This window comes from Filicampus tigris, chromosome 1 (genome assembly GCF_054856515.1).
Source record: "Filicampus tigris isolate MCC_2025a chromosome 1, RoL_Ftig_1.0, whole genome shotgun sequence".
In the NCBI taxonomy this organism is placed as follows: domain Eukaryota; kingdom Metazoa; phylum Chordata; class Actinopteri; order Syngnathiformes; family Syngnathidae; genus Filicampus; species Filicampus tigris.
The window spans coordinates 10,140,256-10,157,652 of record NC_141217.1 but is presented as its reverse complement, the minus strand read 5'-3'; the positions used below and the strand labels follow the sequence as shown (position 1 = coordinate 10,157,652).

Below are 17,397 nucleotides of genomic sequence, written 5' to 3'. Positions count from 1 at the left end.
TGGTTGCCATGGTAATAGATGGAAACTGCCACCTATCTTCATGCGTCGTTTACGGCGATTTTAAAATAGGAGATTTTTCGCTAGGCCCGATGAGACTGCAAAGTTTGGTGGGTTTTCGTGCATGTTTAGGGATTCAAAAATGCGATCATTTGGTCAGACAAAAAAAAAAAAAATTTCTACAAAAACAATAGGGTCCTTGCAGCTTTCGCTGCTCGGGCCCTAATTAGTTTCCAACTGCGGGCGCTGGCAAGTCCATCTTCACACTCGCCACTAGGGTTCGGACTAGCCCTAGTAATGTGTGGTTTGGATGTTGGATGTATATTCCAGCTGGCGGCACCGCCTCTCGGGCGCGTCAGCTTTGAGTTTGATCCCCCGGCACATCCACCAGAGATGTGCTAATTGAATAAAGGCGCAGGGGGTCCGTTGTCTTTACATGCCGTTGGTCTGTCGGGCCCTGGAATGTAGCCCAAAGGTCTGGGCTGTCGGCAGAGGATCAGAGGATCGGATGTGTATTCCAGGTCAGTTGAAGAGAAGGGGGCCAGTGGTTGTCTGAGTTCACAACCGGTTGGCGTCCCATATTTGTTACACACAATGAACAAAGTGTTTCTTATTGGTCGATAACGATATAGCTTGAATTTTTTTGGGGTCTTTTTTTATCTATTGAAATAATGACCCAGAGAAAAATGAATTTAGGTTATTTTATTTTAGCATAATAAATAACCTTTAATAAGAGGTCAACGCAACTATGAAAGAGTGAAATTAACTGGTGAATATAAAGATTAAATAAACTCAATTTTCAACATAATGTGCTCAGTAGGGCTGGGCGATATATCAGAAAAAATGTCACAATCTAAGTATTTCCTCCCTCAGTACATTGTAAATTGCATAAGGTGCTACCCCAAAGCAGTATTGTTGATACACACACATTAGCCTTCATTCAATGTTCATACAATGGAAGTGAACTAATACTCTCTCACGGTGCATACATTACCGTTGACCAACCGTCTCAGGACTACTTTATCTTTTTAGCGGACTCATTATTGCCATAGTCCATTCATATTTTACTTGTTTGATTTCAACTTGAGTACGACGCAGAGGGTCGGATATGGCTAACTGGCGCTAGCATGTGAAAGACAAGGAACTCCTTTACTTGTATACCACGGCTCCATCTGGAGGTGTTTAATCGGGTTATCATGGATAATTTTATTGTAACATTCGACTGGTCATTTATTTGAACGTTTGAACGAACAAAGTTACGACGCGAGTGTGGCGCATGGCCGCTGGGCCTGCTGGCATGCCCCGTTAGGTTAGCTGCTTCTTCTTCGTTGGTTTAAATGCTTCTTCTTCGTTGGTTTAGCGGCTTCTTCTTTGTTGGTTTAACTTCTTCGTGTTTGGAGGCGGATGCGTGCTGCTTACATCATGCACCGTGCCGTCATCGGGTTTGTTTTCAATTTTTTTTTCTGTCAAACATTTTATTGAAGGCATTTTCTATTGATAGAAATCACGTGTCAATCGCGATACATGTTGATATTGAATTATCGGTCCGGCCCTAGACCAAACTCAGTTTTGCTCCCACTGCCTTTTTAAAAACATACATTAGCATGCATGCTAGCGTATGTTTCAGCGTGCATGAATTCTACCGTATGTTTTATGCTAGCGTATGTTTTACCATGCCTGCGCACAATTATACGGCGCGCCATTATGTATGTCTTAAATACATAAACAGCACCCTTAGCTGAGACTGTGCCTTTTGGTCGCGAAGTACGGTAGGTGTTCAGGCACACACGCTATGTCATAGCAAAAAAAATGTTGAACTCAAGAGCGACACAATTACATCATTACACTGGATTTAGAACCTCAAATTAAATGAGACCCGATCCCATGACACGCAACTCCTCTGTGCATATTTTTGATATATATATTTCCGAACAGCGTGTTTAGTGCTCACCTCAGATATTCTGAGTACCCACATATGCCAGAAAGTCCTCTATTATCATTTCAAAAGCACCCCTCTTGCACGAACAAGATGTGGATATGATGATTTAATGCAAGCGAATCCCAACTGAGCTTTATATGCAGACATCATCAAAGCATAAACAGCAAGATAATGGGAAGAAAAACTATAAAGTCTTTCATCAAGGGTCATTAAAAGCGTACTCAGAAGATGGCCAGTGCAGTGTTGGTGAGGGGCAAATCACCTCTCCCTGAAAAGTGATATAAATCTGTGCATGCTGCACCCAATGTTAGCTGCCGATACAATAAACAGCTTGTCAGAAATGAGCTATTGGGAACAGGTTAATTTACTGCCTCACACCAATATATGATGCAGTTATTTAGAGGCTCTAATAAAAGCTGCAATGTTTCATGACAACAAATAAACTTTTTTGCTTGACTCACCAAAACTACAATTCTTTGCTGAACCAATTTCAATCTTGCTCAGTATCGGTGAATCCTGGAGGTTTTTAACACCCTCTTTAAATCATTTGGTAGAGTATTTGATTTTAAAAAGACCACACCGTACATATTTTTAAACGACAAGTGCAAGGAAGGGAAGAGGTGTAAAGATTGACACTAGCCAGTACTTCCCATAGGATGAACTTACCATAGAAGGACAGCTTTCCTTTTACAGAGTTTCTGCCTCTGCTATTTTCAGCCAAACATTCATACATCCCTGCATCCTCCTGCTGAAAGTAAGGGATCTCTAACACTCCGTTGGCTTTATTGATGTCCACTTTTCTTCCTGATGAGGCTCCATCCACTCTCCTCCAACTGACGGTTGGCACTGGGCTATGTTGATGTAAGCAACGGGACATTATGAGCATTTTGCAGGGGTGGGACAAACTATTGTTATCACAATATATTGCAGTGTTATTTGTCATAGTAGAATATCGATACATATCGATTTTAAAAACATTAAGATTTGTGTAACTGGCAAAAAAAAAGTTTTTTTGTTTTTTTTAGATGATTGAGTGTCCCCCCAGGCCTTGTGAGTGACTCTTTATAGCTAAGTCTGTTTTTATGGGGCAGACTACTGTCTGCGATCATGAGACCTAAATAAGTACCACACAACTAGTAAATACATTAGCTTGACTATATTAAGTCTCAAAACATTATATTGGAGATGTGAGAAGGAACAGAAACAGGAACTTGACAATCACATACGTCTCTTAAACCCAGTAAGTGAGGGACGATGCAATCTCAGGTGAGTCTTGGCTGTTCACTTTGTGTATCGTTCATGTATTTGAACAGGAAAGTGCTGTTCAACATAAAAAACATTAGCAATTTTGATGATGAAATCACAGATATTATTGGATTTAATTATATACTTTTAATCAAATCATCATTTTTTCAAATCATTTAATCTTCGTGATTCCGGCAAGGCTCTGCCTCCCCTGACTGCAGGACCTTGCATTCAACTTTTATTTAAGATGATTTCAATGTAAAATAAAAAAAATAAAAAAAGGATTATGCTTTGATCACGTTAGGGCCACTGCACAAAATTATAGTATACATTTTGATAGCTCGTTAAATAATCTATAGTACAACATAATGAACATATGACATTCACTAATATGGACATATGAGATTAATTGTGACAATTATGGCATGATGAAATGGTTTTTAATTTAAAAAAATGTTTTTAAAAATAACTCAACCTTATATGAAATATTCTTTTGTTTTTCTTGCCATTACATTGTTAAACAGCATGGAATTGATTGAAGCACAATTAAAAGCTTTGAAAACAAATGTTTCAATTAATAAAATTCCACCTGGCATTTTTACCTGAACGCCTAAAAAGGTGCACCCAAAGTAAATTTGAAGCTGTACTTGAAATATGTCCAAAATATGTGTACCTGATGGAGATATGTAACCATTGCAGCACCTAAACACGGCTTTATGACTGTATGGCTTGGTGTGGACTAGCTGGAATACTTTTACTGGACCCTTGTCGACATAATGGGATCATTTTTTGATGGAATATGACATTGTCTTGGACACTTATGAGGCTGAAATGGTGAGTTCTGTATTTTTTTTGTGTTAGCGATTGTTTGACTTAAATGCTCGCCAAGCCTGGAGATATGATTGTATGTTCTATATATAGTAGGGATGTAACGGTTAATCGAAAAACGATTTAAAATCGATCCGTCTCGGTTAATCGATTCGATAATTTGAAAAATCAAGTTGCTTAAATTAATCTAGAAAATGATGTCTTGAAGCGTTTTTTTTCATTCCAGATACATAGCACATTTTGAAGGTGTAGATCAAATTATGCGCTTGCGCCGAACATCATTGCGTCTTGCGTTTGTGGATGCTGCAGAACCACACTAGTGCACAGAGGCAAGCATGGTAGCAATTTTTTAAAAATGGAATCCAATTGAAAATCGGGAACTGAAAATCAAAAATCGAATCGAATCTGGGCTTGAGTGAATCGTTACATCCCTAATATATAGCGAATAAATACAGTAGAACGTCCTGAGGAGGGACGTTGGAATTGCAAAGGGTTATGGATTCATTAGCATGTGCATATAGCATCATTTGTTGTTACAATCACTTTCATAGGGTTTTCCATATACTGTATTACCAGAGAGATTCTATTGTTGCAGTAAACGACTTATCGTGAGTCATCATCACTAGAGTAAGAATACACAGGGGAACATACTTTCCAAGTGCAAAACATTCCAGCTTGACAGTAGAGCTCTTGGCGACTGGAACAACTTCAGGGAACTGTACCTCAATCTTTGGCTCATATTCACCCATTACACCTGGTGTTCCAAAGACAAATTGAGAGTTTAGGTCGCACAATTCTATCCATCTAAAAGCCTGTAAATTACACATAAAAAAACGTAAAAAAACAAAGCGTCTCAAAGGTTGTTAATGTACTGTGCATGACAACTCTGTGGCAATATTTAATGACAGTGTGACACACGCTAAGCCTATTTAGAAATGTTTCTTGTAAATCATGAAAAGAGTAAAATGGAATTATGACAACAATCCGTCCATATTTTCAATTACATTTCAAACAATTCTACAAAACTGTGTGTGATAAGATAGAATGCGCTGCCATGCTGTAAGTACCTGAACGCAGCATACATGAATTCTATCTAATTGCCATTTTATCAAACTTTGACCTGACATAGCCTTAAACTGAAAACTGAACCAATCACATAAAGAACTCCTTTTTTTTTTCCAAAGTCAGATTTTTGCAGCAAAGTACTCTCCTTAATCCAAAGCAGATATTGCAAAAATACCCATCTAAAAGAGGAGTTAGGCAGTTATGTTATTAGTGTGATGATATGTAATATAACGGAGTTACAACTATAACATAATCTGAATCTGAATCTATGCAAGCTCCTCTGCCTGAGGCGTTGCTCTTACCATCAACCCGAAGCACGAGGGGTGTGGGTGGTCCTTGAACACTGCTTCTGGTGACTGTGTTGGTGACTACACAAGTGTAGTTGCCCACGTCGGAGGGTTCAACTTTGGCGATGTACAGGTTGCCTGTCTTCTGGGACACGAATCGACGCGTGTCCTGGATGACAAACGACGGGTACTCGTTGAAGATCCACGTGAAGCTAAGATCTGTAAACAGTTGTGGACATAGCAGATGTGAGGTGAGTTGAACAATTTGAATAGCACGGAGAGAATGTGAATGTGTCTTTAGTGATAAAGCAATTAGTGGATCGAACCGTGCCAACCTTCCCTGATTAAAAAGTGAAATGAATAACCAAGAAGCAATTACTCTCCTAATCCTAATCCTAATGAATGCATGATTTAATGCGTTCGATTCACTATGTTATAGTGATAATTGTGATGGCATGAAGACATTAGAATATCTACACCGCGATACGAATGACGGCATCTTATTCATTATATTGCTTACTGTAATTATTAAACGATAGTAAATTGTAGAGCAGTAAAACCAGTTGCATGTTGTAGCTGTCAACTACCAACAGCAGACAACAAATTCACTTTTAAACTCCAGAAGCTGTATTGAAAATTATATGATGCCTCAAAAAATGACCCCTTCCTGTTTTATGAATAAAGTGCATATTTATCACATTTACCATGTTTCAGATCATCAGGTCGATTATAATACCTAATAAAGACAGCCCAAGTAAATACAAATGTAATTTGTAAATGATTTTATTAAATAAGGGTCTATCTGGTCCTTTGTGAAAAAAGTGAAACGCGTAATGCATGACACAAAACAAATTCACGAACAAATGAGAAATAAAGTAATTGAAATCTATCAGTTTTGATAAGGCACAAAGTCATGTGAAAGGCTTCCAGAGCAAAGCATGGTCAGAGCCATTATCTACAAATGAAGAAGCAAGGGACCAGTGGTGAACTTTCCCAGAAGTGGCTGGCCAACTAAAATTACTTCAAGAGTGCAAATGCAACTCATCCAGAAGGTCACAAAGGTGAACTTCAGTTAAGGTCAGTGTTTGTGACTCAACTAATGAGGAAGGCAATTGGCAAAAAAAAAAGGCATTGATGGGAGAGTTGCAAATTAAAATCCACTGCTGGAGAAAAAGAACAGAGATTCATCTCACATTTGCCAAGAAAACCCTGAAAATCTACACGACCTTTGGAGATGTTTTGCAGCCAAACAAAAATGGAACTTTTTGGAAAAATGTGCGGCCCGTTAAATTTAATAAAAAGAACATCATGCCAATTGTTAATCATGGTGGTGGTATATCGTGATGGTCTGGGGCTTCTTTACTACTTCAGGAACTTGACAATGCTGTGATTAATGGAACAATGAATTCTCCTGTCTACCAAGAAATCCTGCAGCCAGCAATCAGGTTGCGCCCTCAAGATGAAGTACTCTTGGATTATGCCAAAAATGCCCCAACACATATAAACTAGTCCCTTCTGAATGACTAAACAAAAAAAGTGAAAGTTTTGAAGGAAGTCAAAGTCTGGACATAAATCCAATTGAAATGCTGTGGTATGACCTTAAATGGGAAGTTCTTGCTTGAAAGCCCTCCACTATGGCTGAGTTAAAACAATTCTGCGAAGAACAATCGGCCAAAATTCCTCCACAGTGGTGTAAAAGACTTATTGCAAATGCTTGATTTCAGTTACTGCTGCCAAGGGAGGCACAACCATTTTATAGGTGAAGGGGGCAAATACTTCTTTCACAGACCTTAACCAATAAAGTCATCATAAAACGGATGGTTGGGTCGGGATGGCAGGGTTTTCACTAACAAGTTCATTTTATATATATTTTGATCAGGGAAATGAAAAGAGTTGTCATTTTCTATTTTATCAATTCATTTTGGTGAAATTAGGAAATTAGTGACTCCATGAATAATGCCTCCTTTTAATGAGGAAAATGGCCGCGCCCCCTACCGCTCTCTCCACGTTCGGTCGGAGTCACTGGAGGGACCGATTACAAATTCTCCGTTGGAAATCATTGTACTTTCATTGCTTATAATCTTCAACAAAATTCATGTGGACTTCCCTACCTATGACCACTTCCACATATCAAAAGGATTAACCTCTCCGTGGCTGATTTAAATGAGGATGAGGAAATGTGGAAGTGAGCAGAGATACATAGATTTATGCTGGGACGAGCGCACACTGCTTCTTTGCTTGAAAAAAAATAAAAAAAAGCACTGCTTCTTTGCTGAGCACGGTGATGCCGGGCGAGGCATTAAACACCAGTCAGGATATTTACAGAGACTGAAGTGGGAATGAGTAGACGTGCACATTTATTTGGATGAGGAATGGCCACAGTCTTTCGACCAACAACATGCCGTCCAATTTGGAACGTAACAGCCTAATTGCTTGCATTGCTTTCCGATGCGGCCACACTCAGATGTGGAGTCGGCCTCCTCGCTGGGACTTTTTGTTCGCTGAACATTGACGCTGCCAAAGCGACCCTGACTAAAAGCACATAGCGCTCCGGGATGTCTTAGCTCACTCTCACGCCGCTTCAATCTCACGACAAAGCATGCGACTGCTTGGGAGGCAACCCCGTGACATGAAGACCCAGGCTGGGCGGACAGTAAGGAGATAATGTTGTTGTCCGCCTTTTGTTTTAATGGCCTGAAGCTAGTTGTTGCTATTAGCCGCGCCGTTATCGTATAAAGATCCAAGCCTACCTGATTCCTGCCTGCTGCCAGCTGCCAGCCACCGTCTGCCTCCTGAGAGTTGACACGACTTTAGCGTAGCTAAATGTCCGAAATATAACCAGTCGGGGTTCGTGTGCGCATTCATGCTCTCGTCCGCTTCAGCCTGTGTAAGTGGAGAAGCGATCGCCACAGTATTTTTGATTTTGTGGAGGTGATCATGATGAGATCACGTTTTATGTCAATAAATCCAAACTATTGTGCAGAACACTTTTATACTTTCACAGGTTGAAGTGGACAACAGTAGTCATGTGCATTTGCATTTAGTTTTAGACAACAGAACTGACAAAGCCAGCAATATTAGCACGCTTGCCTCCCTCCCGTGACGTAGACCGCTGAGACCGAAAAAATAACAAGCCGAGCTCCAAAAGGGGGCGGGGCAATTTGTCGTAAATCTAATCACCAAAAAAGCCCTTAAATCACAGAGTGTTTTTTTGGGGGGGGCATTTTAGTACTGATGTCATTTTTACTTGCAAACCTATTATATAAGTGCCAATGTTAAGCTCATCAGCGTCGCTTTAAGAAACTGCACTATATACAGTATTTACTTGGCTTGTCCTTGTGAGATATTAAAATTGGTTTGATGATTTGAAACACTTACTTTGAGTGTGATAAATATGAGGAAAATAATCTGAAATCGGGAAGGGAGAAAATGCCTTTTTTTTTTTTTTTTTTTTTTTTTACTGCACTGTGTTTTGGATCAAATTAGGGGTGCCACCAACATCGTACTATTCATGCTTCATGAAATGATGTTCCTCTAGGAATATAAACCGAGTAGAAGAGAGGCTCCGCAACAGCAACATACCATTACAAAAAGCAAAGATGATGTTTTGACACAGTGAAACCCAGATAGACTGCCCTGCGCCATAATATATCCCTGTCCCGAAGGCAGCCTTAGGATAACCCTTTCAAAACAAAGGATCCACTGTCCAGTAGAGGGAATAATTGCAATGCGATTTGGACACTCCTACACCAGATAAGTATTGCTCACATTTTTCCTTTAGGGGATAGAGGATATGTGGGCTTTGACTTGTTACTGAAACCTACACAACACACTGTGTTCACACTTGTCTCTCTGGTTAGTATCAAATACAGCCGTGTTTCCTGCTTTACATTCTGATGTATCCTGTGTTGGGAGTACAGCTGCTTAGAAGCGCACCCCAAGAGAGTCCAGCATGGATGCAATTTTAGTGAGGTCATCACTTTAAAATCAGAAACTGACAGAAATGCAACTGATTAATGTTGGCTTACTTTTTTTTTTCCTGCAACACAACCGTGAGTAAATCGAGGCACAACATCATGGATTTTATGTCATAGTGGTGAAAGCAATTTTTCATCAATTTCTGATCCAGCTACTACTAAAGTTTGAGAAGGCAATCAGATCCTCACCTGCCTTTGTATTCTACTCAACTACTGTACATATTTTATTTAGAGTCTCGATTAGTGTTGCACGGGATACCGGTACCAGTACCATGCCGTGATTTTTCAGCGTAAAAAACGGCTCGATACCATTTTTTGTAACACCTTTATTTAAAAAAAAAAAACATGAAGCTCACCAACTCTGTCTTAAAGTACATACGTCCAAAGGCGCCTGCCTGTCTACTCACATGTGAGAAATGCCTAAGTGGCACGCCTCCTTCTGCATGTGTGCTAGAGGAAGCGCCCGCTCCCCGCCCGCTCCTCGTTGAAAAGCGTGACGCGGGTGTCATATGGAACTTTTCTGCATACATGGCTGAAAGCCATGGCAAGCCGACCAACATGACAAAGCGCATCTGTAAGGTTTGTTTTAAAACTACCGTGGCTCAAGGTGGGACTAAACAATTCATTGCATTCAGAGACATTTTGGGGACATTGCTCTTTTTTCTAAAAATGAATGTTTGCATTTGGCTGACGTACATGCTGTTGAGGTTGAACAATCTTGGAGATAATGGGAAGTACATTTCAAAGAGATTGTCCATTCTTATTTTTTGACAGATCAAACTCGAACACATCCAATGTGGCCAAGCTCCTTGCTGACCGGCATCCAGAGTTATACCACCAGTTTTAAGAGCTACAGGTTATGATGCAGCGCTAACACTTCCCTCAAAAATGAGTAGAGTGTGAATTATTTTGTTCACAATTTCTAGAATTTGACGAGGCATTCAACTAGCTGGGAGCGGACTAGAGAAGAGTAGACACACGCATGCACACACCCCCCTACCTGACCTGTATACATTATGCTTGAATAAACAGAAATGCAGACATTGATCTCATTATTTAAAAAAAAAAAAAATTAAAATCAGAATTGGTTAATTCTGTGTCCAAAAGCATAGAGGCTATGCAGCTGCATATCTGGCCATGAAAATGATAATAATCTGCTCAAATACTGCAATCCAGTAGATGTCGCACTAATGGCTCTAAAAAATTCTATGCACATTTTCTGCTAGTGGCGTTTAAATAAATAAATAAATTTGAACTAGATTTCTTAAAGTTTAATTTACATGTAGTCTATAAAATATAAATAATCAAGTGTAGAAATGTATTTATCTCACTCCCCACATGTGTGAAAATGTTCGCAAGTGTTTAACAATGTTTAAAATGTTATTTTCTTATCGAGCATATCCTAATATTTGGAATTAATAACACATTTTTAAAAAATTGGAAGTTCTATTGACAGTTTTAAAATTGCTCCTTTTGCTGATTTTAGATTTTTGTCGAGGTACCATTTCGGTACCGGTAATCGAGGTATTTTATGCAGGTATAGTATCAAAGTCAAAATGTTGGTATCTATCGCAAGAGCACTAGTCTCGTTAATTCCCCAACTTTGTCCAGCCCTCATCAGTATGGTGTATCTGGTAACAATACAACAGAATCTATTGGCCCTTGCCTACCAGCCATACAGTAAGTGGTGCCCCTGTGTTTGCAGTCATCCTTCCTCGACAACAACATGTGACAATAAGCCTATTGAATAGCTGCTGCCCTTTGTTTTAGATTGAGAGAAAAACTGATGTAGTATGCACCTCATACCACAACATTATGACCCCAGCAAAATGGAATTGCAACAATGTCTGCATTGTATACAGTCTATAGAGTTCATACAGTATAGTAAGGGAGACGGTGCATCGGGAGAATGTCAAGGTACGAGATGAGCTTAGCTAGAGCAGGAATATAACCATTGACATCTATCAATCTCTCCTCTTAAAAGATGTGACATAGTAATTTGTAAAAGAACTGTACCGGGCACCTGAATTTATGAAAAAAGAGAGTCAAGCATTTACTGTATCTCTGGACTGAAACTTGGTATACAGGTAGTCTCTTCTATTTTGATGTTCACCCTTGTCTTTGTGTATTTATCAAAAATAACTTCCCTACTTGATCCATTGGACTCACAGTGAGAGTACCGTAGTTGTAATATCCTGCCTATGCCTAAAAAATACATTCCTGAACTCATTCTAACAAGATCTTGTATATTTAATGCCACTTTTTAAACGTCCTCCAAACAACAACAACAACAACAACAACAGCAACCAACAACAGATAAGGAGTCTCTAATTGGTTGGTTAAAGATTTCTTGTAAAAATAGGAAATGACAAAGTGAAAACTCAGGGGATGTGAGGATTTTCCATTCTATGAAAGGGATTTAATGGACTAATGCAAAAATATATGACAGTGACTGGCATATTTTCATTGCGATTTCATTTAGCCGGGTTATAATGAACAGGCATCATCAATTCCCCTGTAATGGCATGAGAGGAAGGAAGAAAAATAGAACATGACAGGCCAAGGACATCGTGAATCAAGACTGGCTTTACACAAGTGTGTATTGTTTCAGAGGACAGTATGCCATCAACGTTTTTCAACGTCTGCGCAGACACAGAAATTCAACTATTTGTGTTTCACCAAATCGTGTTTTTGTTCCTGTGAAATCAAACTTCAGCGACTACTAAATCAGCCTATTTGTAGTGCTCTTTCGCTAACACACACACACCCTGTCCCAGGATGCCTCCAAACACTCGGTAATAGAAAACTTGCAATTGCTGTTTTTTACCGGTTGCAAATGCGATGTTGAAATGAGTTTCAAACTACAATGATGAGTTTTGGGAATATAGTTTGCCAGTGGCAGGCCGTGACTTTCACACATATGTATACAGTTTTAAATGCAAGTCAATGCTCTTTTTATTATTATAATTTTTTCAAACATACTTTATTAAGGTACAAATGACCAAACTAACAAGAAGATTCAATGAGTACTTGTTTCAGACAGTGTATTTGTATGTATAAGTGAGTGTGTATATGTAAATTTGGAGGATGGTTAACAGAGGAAAAAATAATAATAATAAAAATGAGGGGGGCGCACAGACAACGGACAGTGACAAAAGAGAGGGCAATAAGAAAGTGAATGGTCAGTGATCCAAAAAATGTAATAATGAGTTCCAGTTGAGGGGGAAATCTACTTGGTTTGTGAGGTTGATGTCGGTTGATGAGATGTACGCTAGTCTAGAAGATTTTTCCATTGTTGAAGGTCAATTTTGTCTTTTGTTTTTGAGTATGGTTTTCTTGGCGATAGTTAGGGCCACCAAGATGAGTTTATTATTTGATGGATCCAGGGTCAAAGTTGAGGTGTCAATGGAGAGCAATGGAGAAAGTGGGTTGCGGCAGCCCAGGAGGACAGATGGTATTTCTGGGAGACAGGTGAACAAAACCATAAGGCGTGCATGTATGTGTCAGTGGTGTTTTGGTTCCAGTACTTGCAGTGATTTTTGCCATTTTCTGCCCAGTAAGATGGTATCTACAGTTTTAGGGCTGGGACGATACCATTTTTTTCCAAAACGATACAGATCCCAATACTTGGGTTGCGATCCGATACATATTGCGAGACTTAAGTATTATAAAAATATATATATATTAAAAAAAAAAAAACAGAGGCATGTGTTTCCAAAGTTTTAACTTAAGTGCCATTTGACATTTATTCAAGTGTCAGGATTGAAAAGTACATAACTGTTCCAGTAATTGTTCCTGATATACAGGAGTGCAATAAATAAAACTGCATTCACAAAGCTCAACATTAAGGACCTCAAATGTTCCCAAAGTAAGTTATAGAACTTGCAACACATAAAATAAGGTATCGAAAATGTATCGATACTTCATCAGCATGTTGATAATTGGTGTCGGCATAAAAAGTATTATGATACATCAGGATATGATATTTTTACCCAGCCCTAGTATCGATGTATTATTTTGTATTGTAAGTTTGTATTGTTAGACGTGTTATAGATATTATTGCATATTTGGGTCAAGGAAAGCTGGCACCAGGGGCAATTCCCAGATCTTTCTCCCATTTATTGTGAGGTATTACCATATATTTATCTGATTTTGTATATTTGAGTTGGTATTTTTTTGTTGTTGATTTAATATTCATTTATTGTTGATTTAATATTCATTACTGTTGAAACAGAAGGGAGGAGTGTGACATTAATATTTTTTGATATTGTGTACTTTTTTAATGAGAGATGTGAGTTAATATTCCAAATAAGGTGTGCTCCTGATGCTGAACTTCTGATAGTCTTGGAAGATAAGCTGAAGGTGGGTGAAGCATCTTTCTGCCCATGTGCGGACGTGAATGGGTTTCTTTCCAATCGGGGTTTCTTTCCAATTGTTGTTCCAGATGGGTGTGAGGTTAGATGGTGTTGGAGTGGTGTCACGAATTTCCACAAGGCTGTCAGAGCGGAAGATATTGTGAAAAATTTGAAGCATGAGTGACGTTTGAGTTGCTGTGAAATGGGAGGTTGGAAATCGATATGTTGTTGCAGATTGTCTGTTCTATATCCAACAAGAGACTGTCTGAATGATGTGGATTTCAGTCTATTTATAAATGTATTGTAATTGAATTTGGTGCCCCGAGTCCCCCTCGTTTGGGTTTTTGTAATGTTGATAATTTTATTCTGGGAGTTTTATTATTATTATTTTATTTGTTTATTTTTTTTATTTAGATATTATTGAATCGAGGAATTGAAACCAGGATGACGAGGGATGTGTTCGAATCATATTGAGAAGGTAGTTTATTTTGGGGGGGATGAAAATTCATCGTTGCTAATCGGCCAATGAGGAATAGCGGAAGATTCATCCAGCGTAGAAGGTTATCAGTGATTGATTTCAGAAGTGGTGAGTAGTTTAGATTGTGCAGCTCTGACATTGTGGAGGAGATGTTGATGCCAAGGTAAGTAATATGACTTGTGCAAAGGGGTATAAGGTGGTGAGTGGACCGCTGCATCCCAGTTTATGCTTTGCACCGGTAATATTGTAGACTTGTGATAGGTAATGGTGTAGTCGGAATACTTTGAGAAGGTTTTCAGTACTTTGATAGTTTCTGTTAATGATATAAGTGGTTGTTGCAAATAAAGTAGTATATTGTCGGCATATAAGTCAATTTTATTGTGGGAAGTGGGTGTCTGTATAGCTAAATATTTGGATTTTTTGGGGTGAATTGCAGCGGAAAAAGCTTCAATGAATCAAGCGAAGAGAGCGGGGGAGAGTGGACATCCTTGCTTGGTCCCTCTTTATAACGTGAATTGTTGTGATATTAGTCCATTAGTCTGTACTGTGGCTGTGGGTGAGGTATGTAAGATGTGTATCCAATTAATAAATGATTTGCCAAAGCGATATTTTTGTAAGGTTGAAATTAAGAATGACCAGTTTGCTCTACCAAAAGCTTTTTCTGTGTCTAGTGAGACAATTACTGTTTGATTTTGGACAAATGCCTACCTTTTATGAAGAATATTTAGGGAATTACTATCGATTCTATTGGAAAATACTTTCGTGATGGTTTTTAGGTTTGTATTGATAAGGGAGAATGGAAGATAATTTGAGGGTAGAGTAGGATCCTTGTTTGGTTTTGGAATGAGTGAAATTATTGCATCATTCATGTGTGGAGGTAATTTGGATGTTTCTTTCATTCAAGCAGGGCAGTGCTTTGATAATGTCCGGGCCTGGAGGCCCTGATGGCACACAACTGTAGATTCGGGTATATTTAGGGTTTACACTCTTATGGGAATTATGAGTATCTCAGGGTGAGACTTAAATTACTCATGGATTTTAGCTTTTCAAGGCAGGTCTTGGGTTTTACTGTACTCACAATTTTGTTCCCATAGCTATCTGTATTCATGACACACACATTCCCTCCATGAAATGGCTTAGGTCACACACATAAAAATCCCTGCAAGCTATATGTGTTGTTAGTCACCAGCAAACATCCTGTTTGAAGGTAGCTGCAATCCAAAAAGAGAACAAGTGATTTCAGCCTTGAGTAGATATAAAAGGACTCCTTCGTCCATTAGTGAAAAGAGGTCAGATGTATTAGCTTCTGTCTGACCACACATATTCAGACCTTCTAAAAAGCAAAGGATGGCACAAAGAACATCTAACTTAAATGCAGAAAAGCTTGTTAGACGAATAGTTTTTCCATTTTATACAATTTTGAACATCTTTTAAAGTCAGTACTTACAGCCCACAGATTTACAGCATTCTGACTGCATCCAACTACTTTCTAGAGCTGTCAAAAGGGCTTTCAGGCATCGTGAAAGTGAAATAATGTCTCCCTGAATCATGCATGGGATACTGAAATCCTTTAAAGGGGAAATGAGGCAGATCCCCGTTTAAGACCCTGTTTTGTGGTCATGAATTATGCCCTTTCAGCCTTTATGAGACCTTGTTTCTCATTTTTACTGAACTTTGATTCTGTAGTCAAACGTCTTTTCTGTGTTTCAAATACTATTGTCATGAATCGTGAAGCAATTATTTGTTATGAGCATTGTTCACCCATCATGTAATTGCTACAAAAGCAGCATGCATTTGACACATTTTTTTTCAACTGCTGTTATTTTCATTATTACGCCTTCCTCTGATAAACCTAGGATTTAATTATCAAATTGCATTTTTATGCAGCCTTATCACATTACATATGTACAAAACTATAAATACTGTGAGTGTATGCCACTTGCATTTGTTAGTGTCTGTGTGTGAGTGCGTGTGCATGTGTGTGTATGAAACAAAAGGAAAACACTATCAGATACATCAATACAATTGCTAATATTAGCAGGCTTTCAGAAATGACGCTGAAAATTGAGGACCTAAATCAAGTCTGATACGAAACCTTTCCATCACGAGTCATAGTCTTTGATGACAGCCGCTGAAAATATTGGTAGAAAATGGATCATTTCAATTTTTGTGCTGAGTCTCAAAAGAAAAGCTATGATCCATCACAATAAGGCATGAAGGGACTGAAGGAGTAAATAAAAGCAGTTTACTTGCTTGTCCAAAAGCGCTCTTGAACTAAATGTATGCAATATGATGAAATCAGCAGCTGAGAGGAAGAGATCCTTTATACAATGACATTTACATTTGGTGAATATTTGTTCAATATGCATAATTATACTTGACTGCTCATGAGACAATAATATTGTGACACTGGAACATGTGCAGCAAAAATTGAAGCTCTCGGTCAGTTACCGCAGTAACATACTGTGAACCTAACCGGTCGGGACCAGGTTTATCTCAATGAACCTCGAGTTTGTCTCTGCCCTATTTCAGAGCCACAAACGCCTTTTCATTTCCTCAGTCCTTCATTCGCCCAGGCGAGTTTTGTTGTAGCGTAGTTCTCCCATCCATAATTATTCTGCCATTACAAAAAATCATAGTCAGTAAATGAGAAGTAGGCACAGTATCACTGAAAAAAGTTTGAATTCTGAAAATTTTATTTTATCAAGTGGGTGCACGAAAAATAATAATCTGCATTAAGATACATTTTTTTAAGTAGACTATACATCTACTAAATAAATGTATCTGGATCCAGATGAATTTATTTTGTGCAACCACTTCTGCAACCACCAATAAAAGTGAGTATATTCAACACACCATTTTTTTCAGTGTAAGTGGAGACAAACGTGACATGTCCTTTTAACAATAATCCCGTACGTGGATGAAGGTGCAGTATTACTACGCAGCGAATTACATATTTGTCGGGAGATCAGGCCGCGCAGTGATGTTTTAGCATTTTCAAAAAATTGTCTTTTTGAGCAGTATCGTTTCACGTGACAGTCCATGATCTACACACACTGAAATAAGTTTCTGTTGAATATTTACTCAATTTTCTTCCTGGTTTCCCGAAATATAATCATCTGAATCCAGATACATGTTTAAGTAGACTATACATCTACTAAATGAATGTATCTGGCTCCAGATTATTTTATTTTGTGCAACCACTTAACCAGATATAATTGAGTAA

The 17,397-nt window shown here is 38.6% G+C and overlaps 1 protein-coding gene across 2 annotated transcripts in view; it reads right to left on the bottom strand.

Annotated features, from left to right (window-relative positions):
* Nucleotides 1-17,397, bottom strand: part of cntn3a.1 (contactin 3a, tandem duplicate 1) — a 111,146-nt gene that overhangs the window by 36,971 nt on the left and 56,778 nt on the right. For both annotated transcript variants that reach the window (XM_086051493.1, XM_086051502.1), the window contains exons 6-8: nt 5,377-5,580; nt 4,661-4,763; nt 2,603-2,787 (exon numbers count right to left, since the gene is read on the bottom strand). In XM_086051493.1, the coding sequence (XP_085907619.1) occupies nt 2,603-2,787; nt 4,661-4,763; nt 5,377-5,580 (492 nt within the window). The remainder of the gene's footprint in view (nt 1-2,602; nt 2,788-4,660; nt 4,764-5,376; nt 5,581-17,397) is intronic.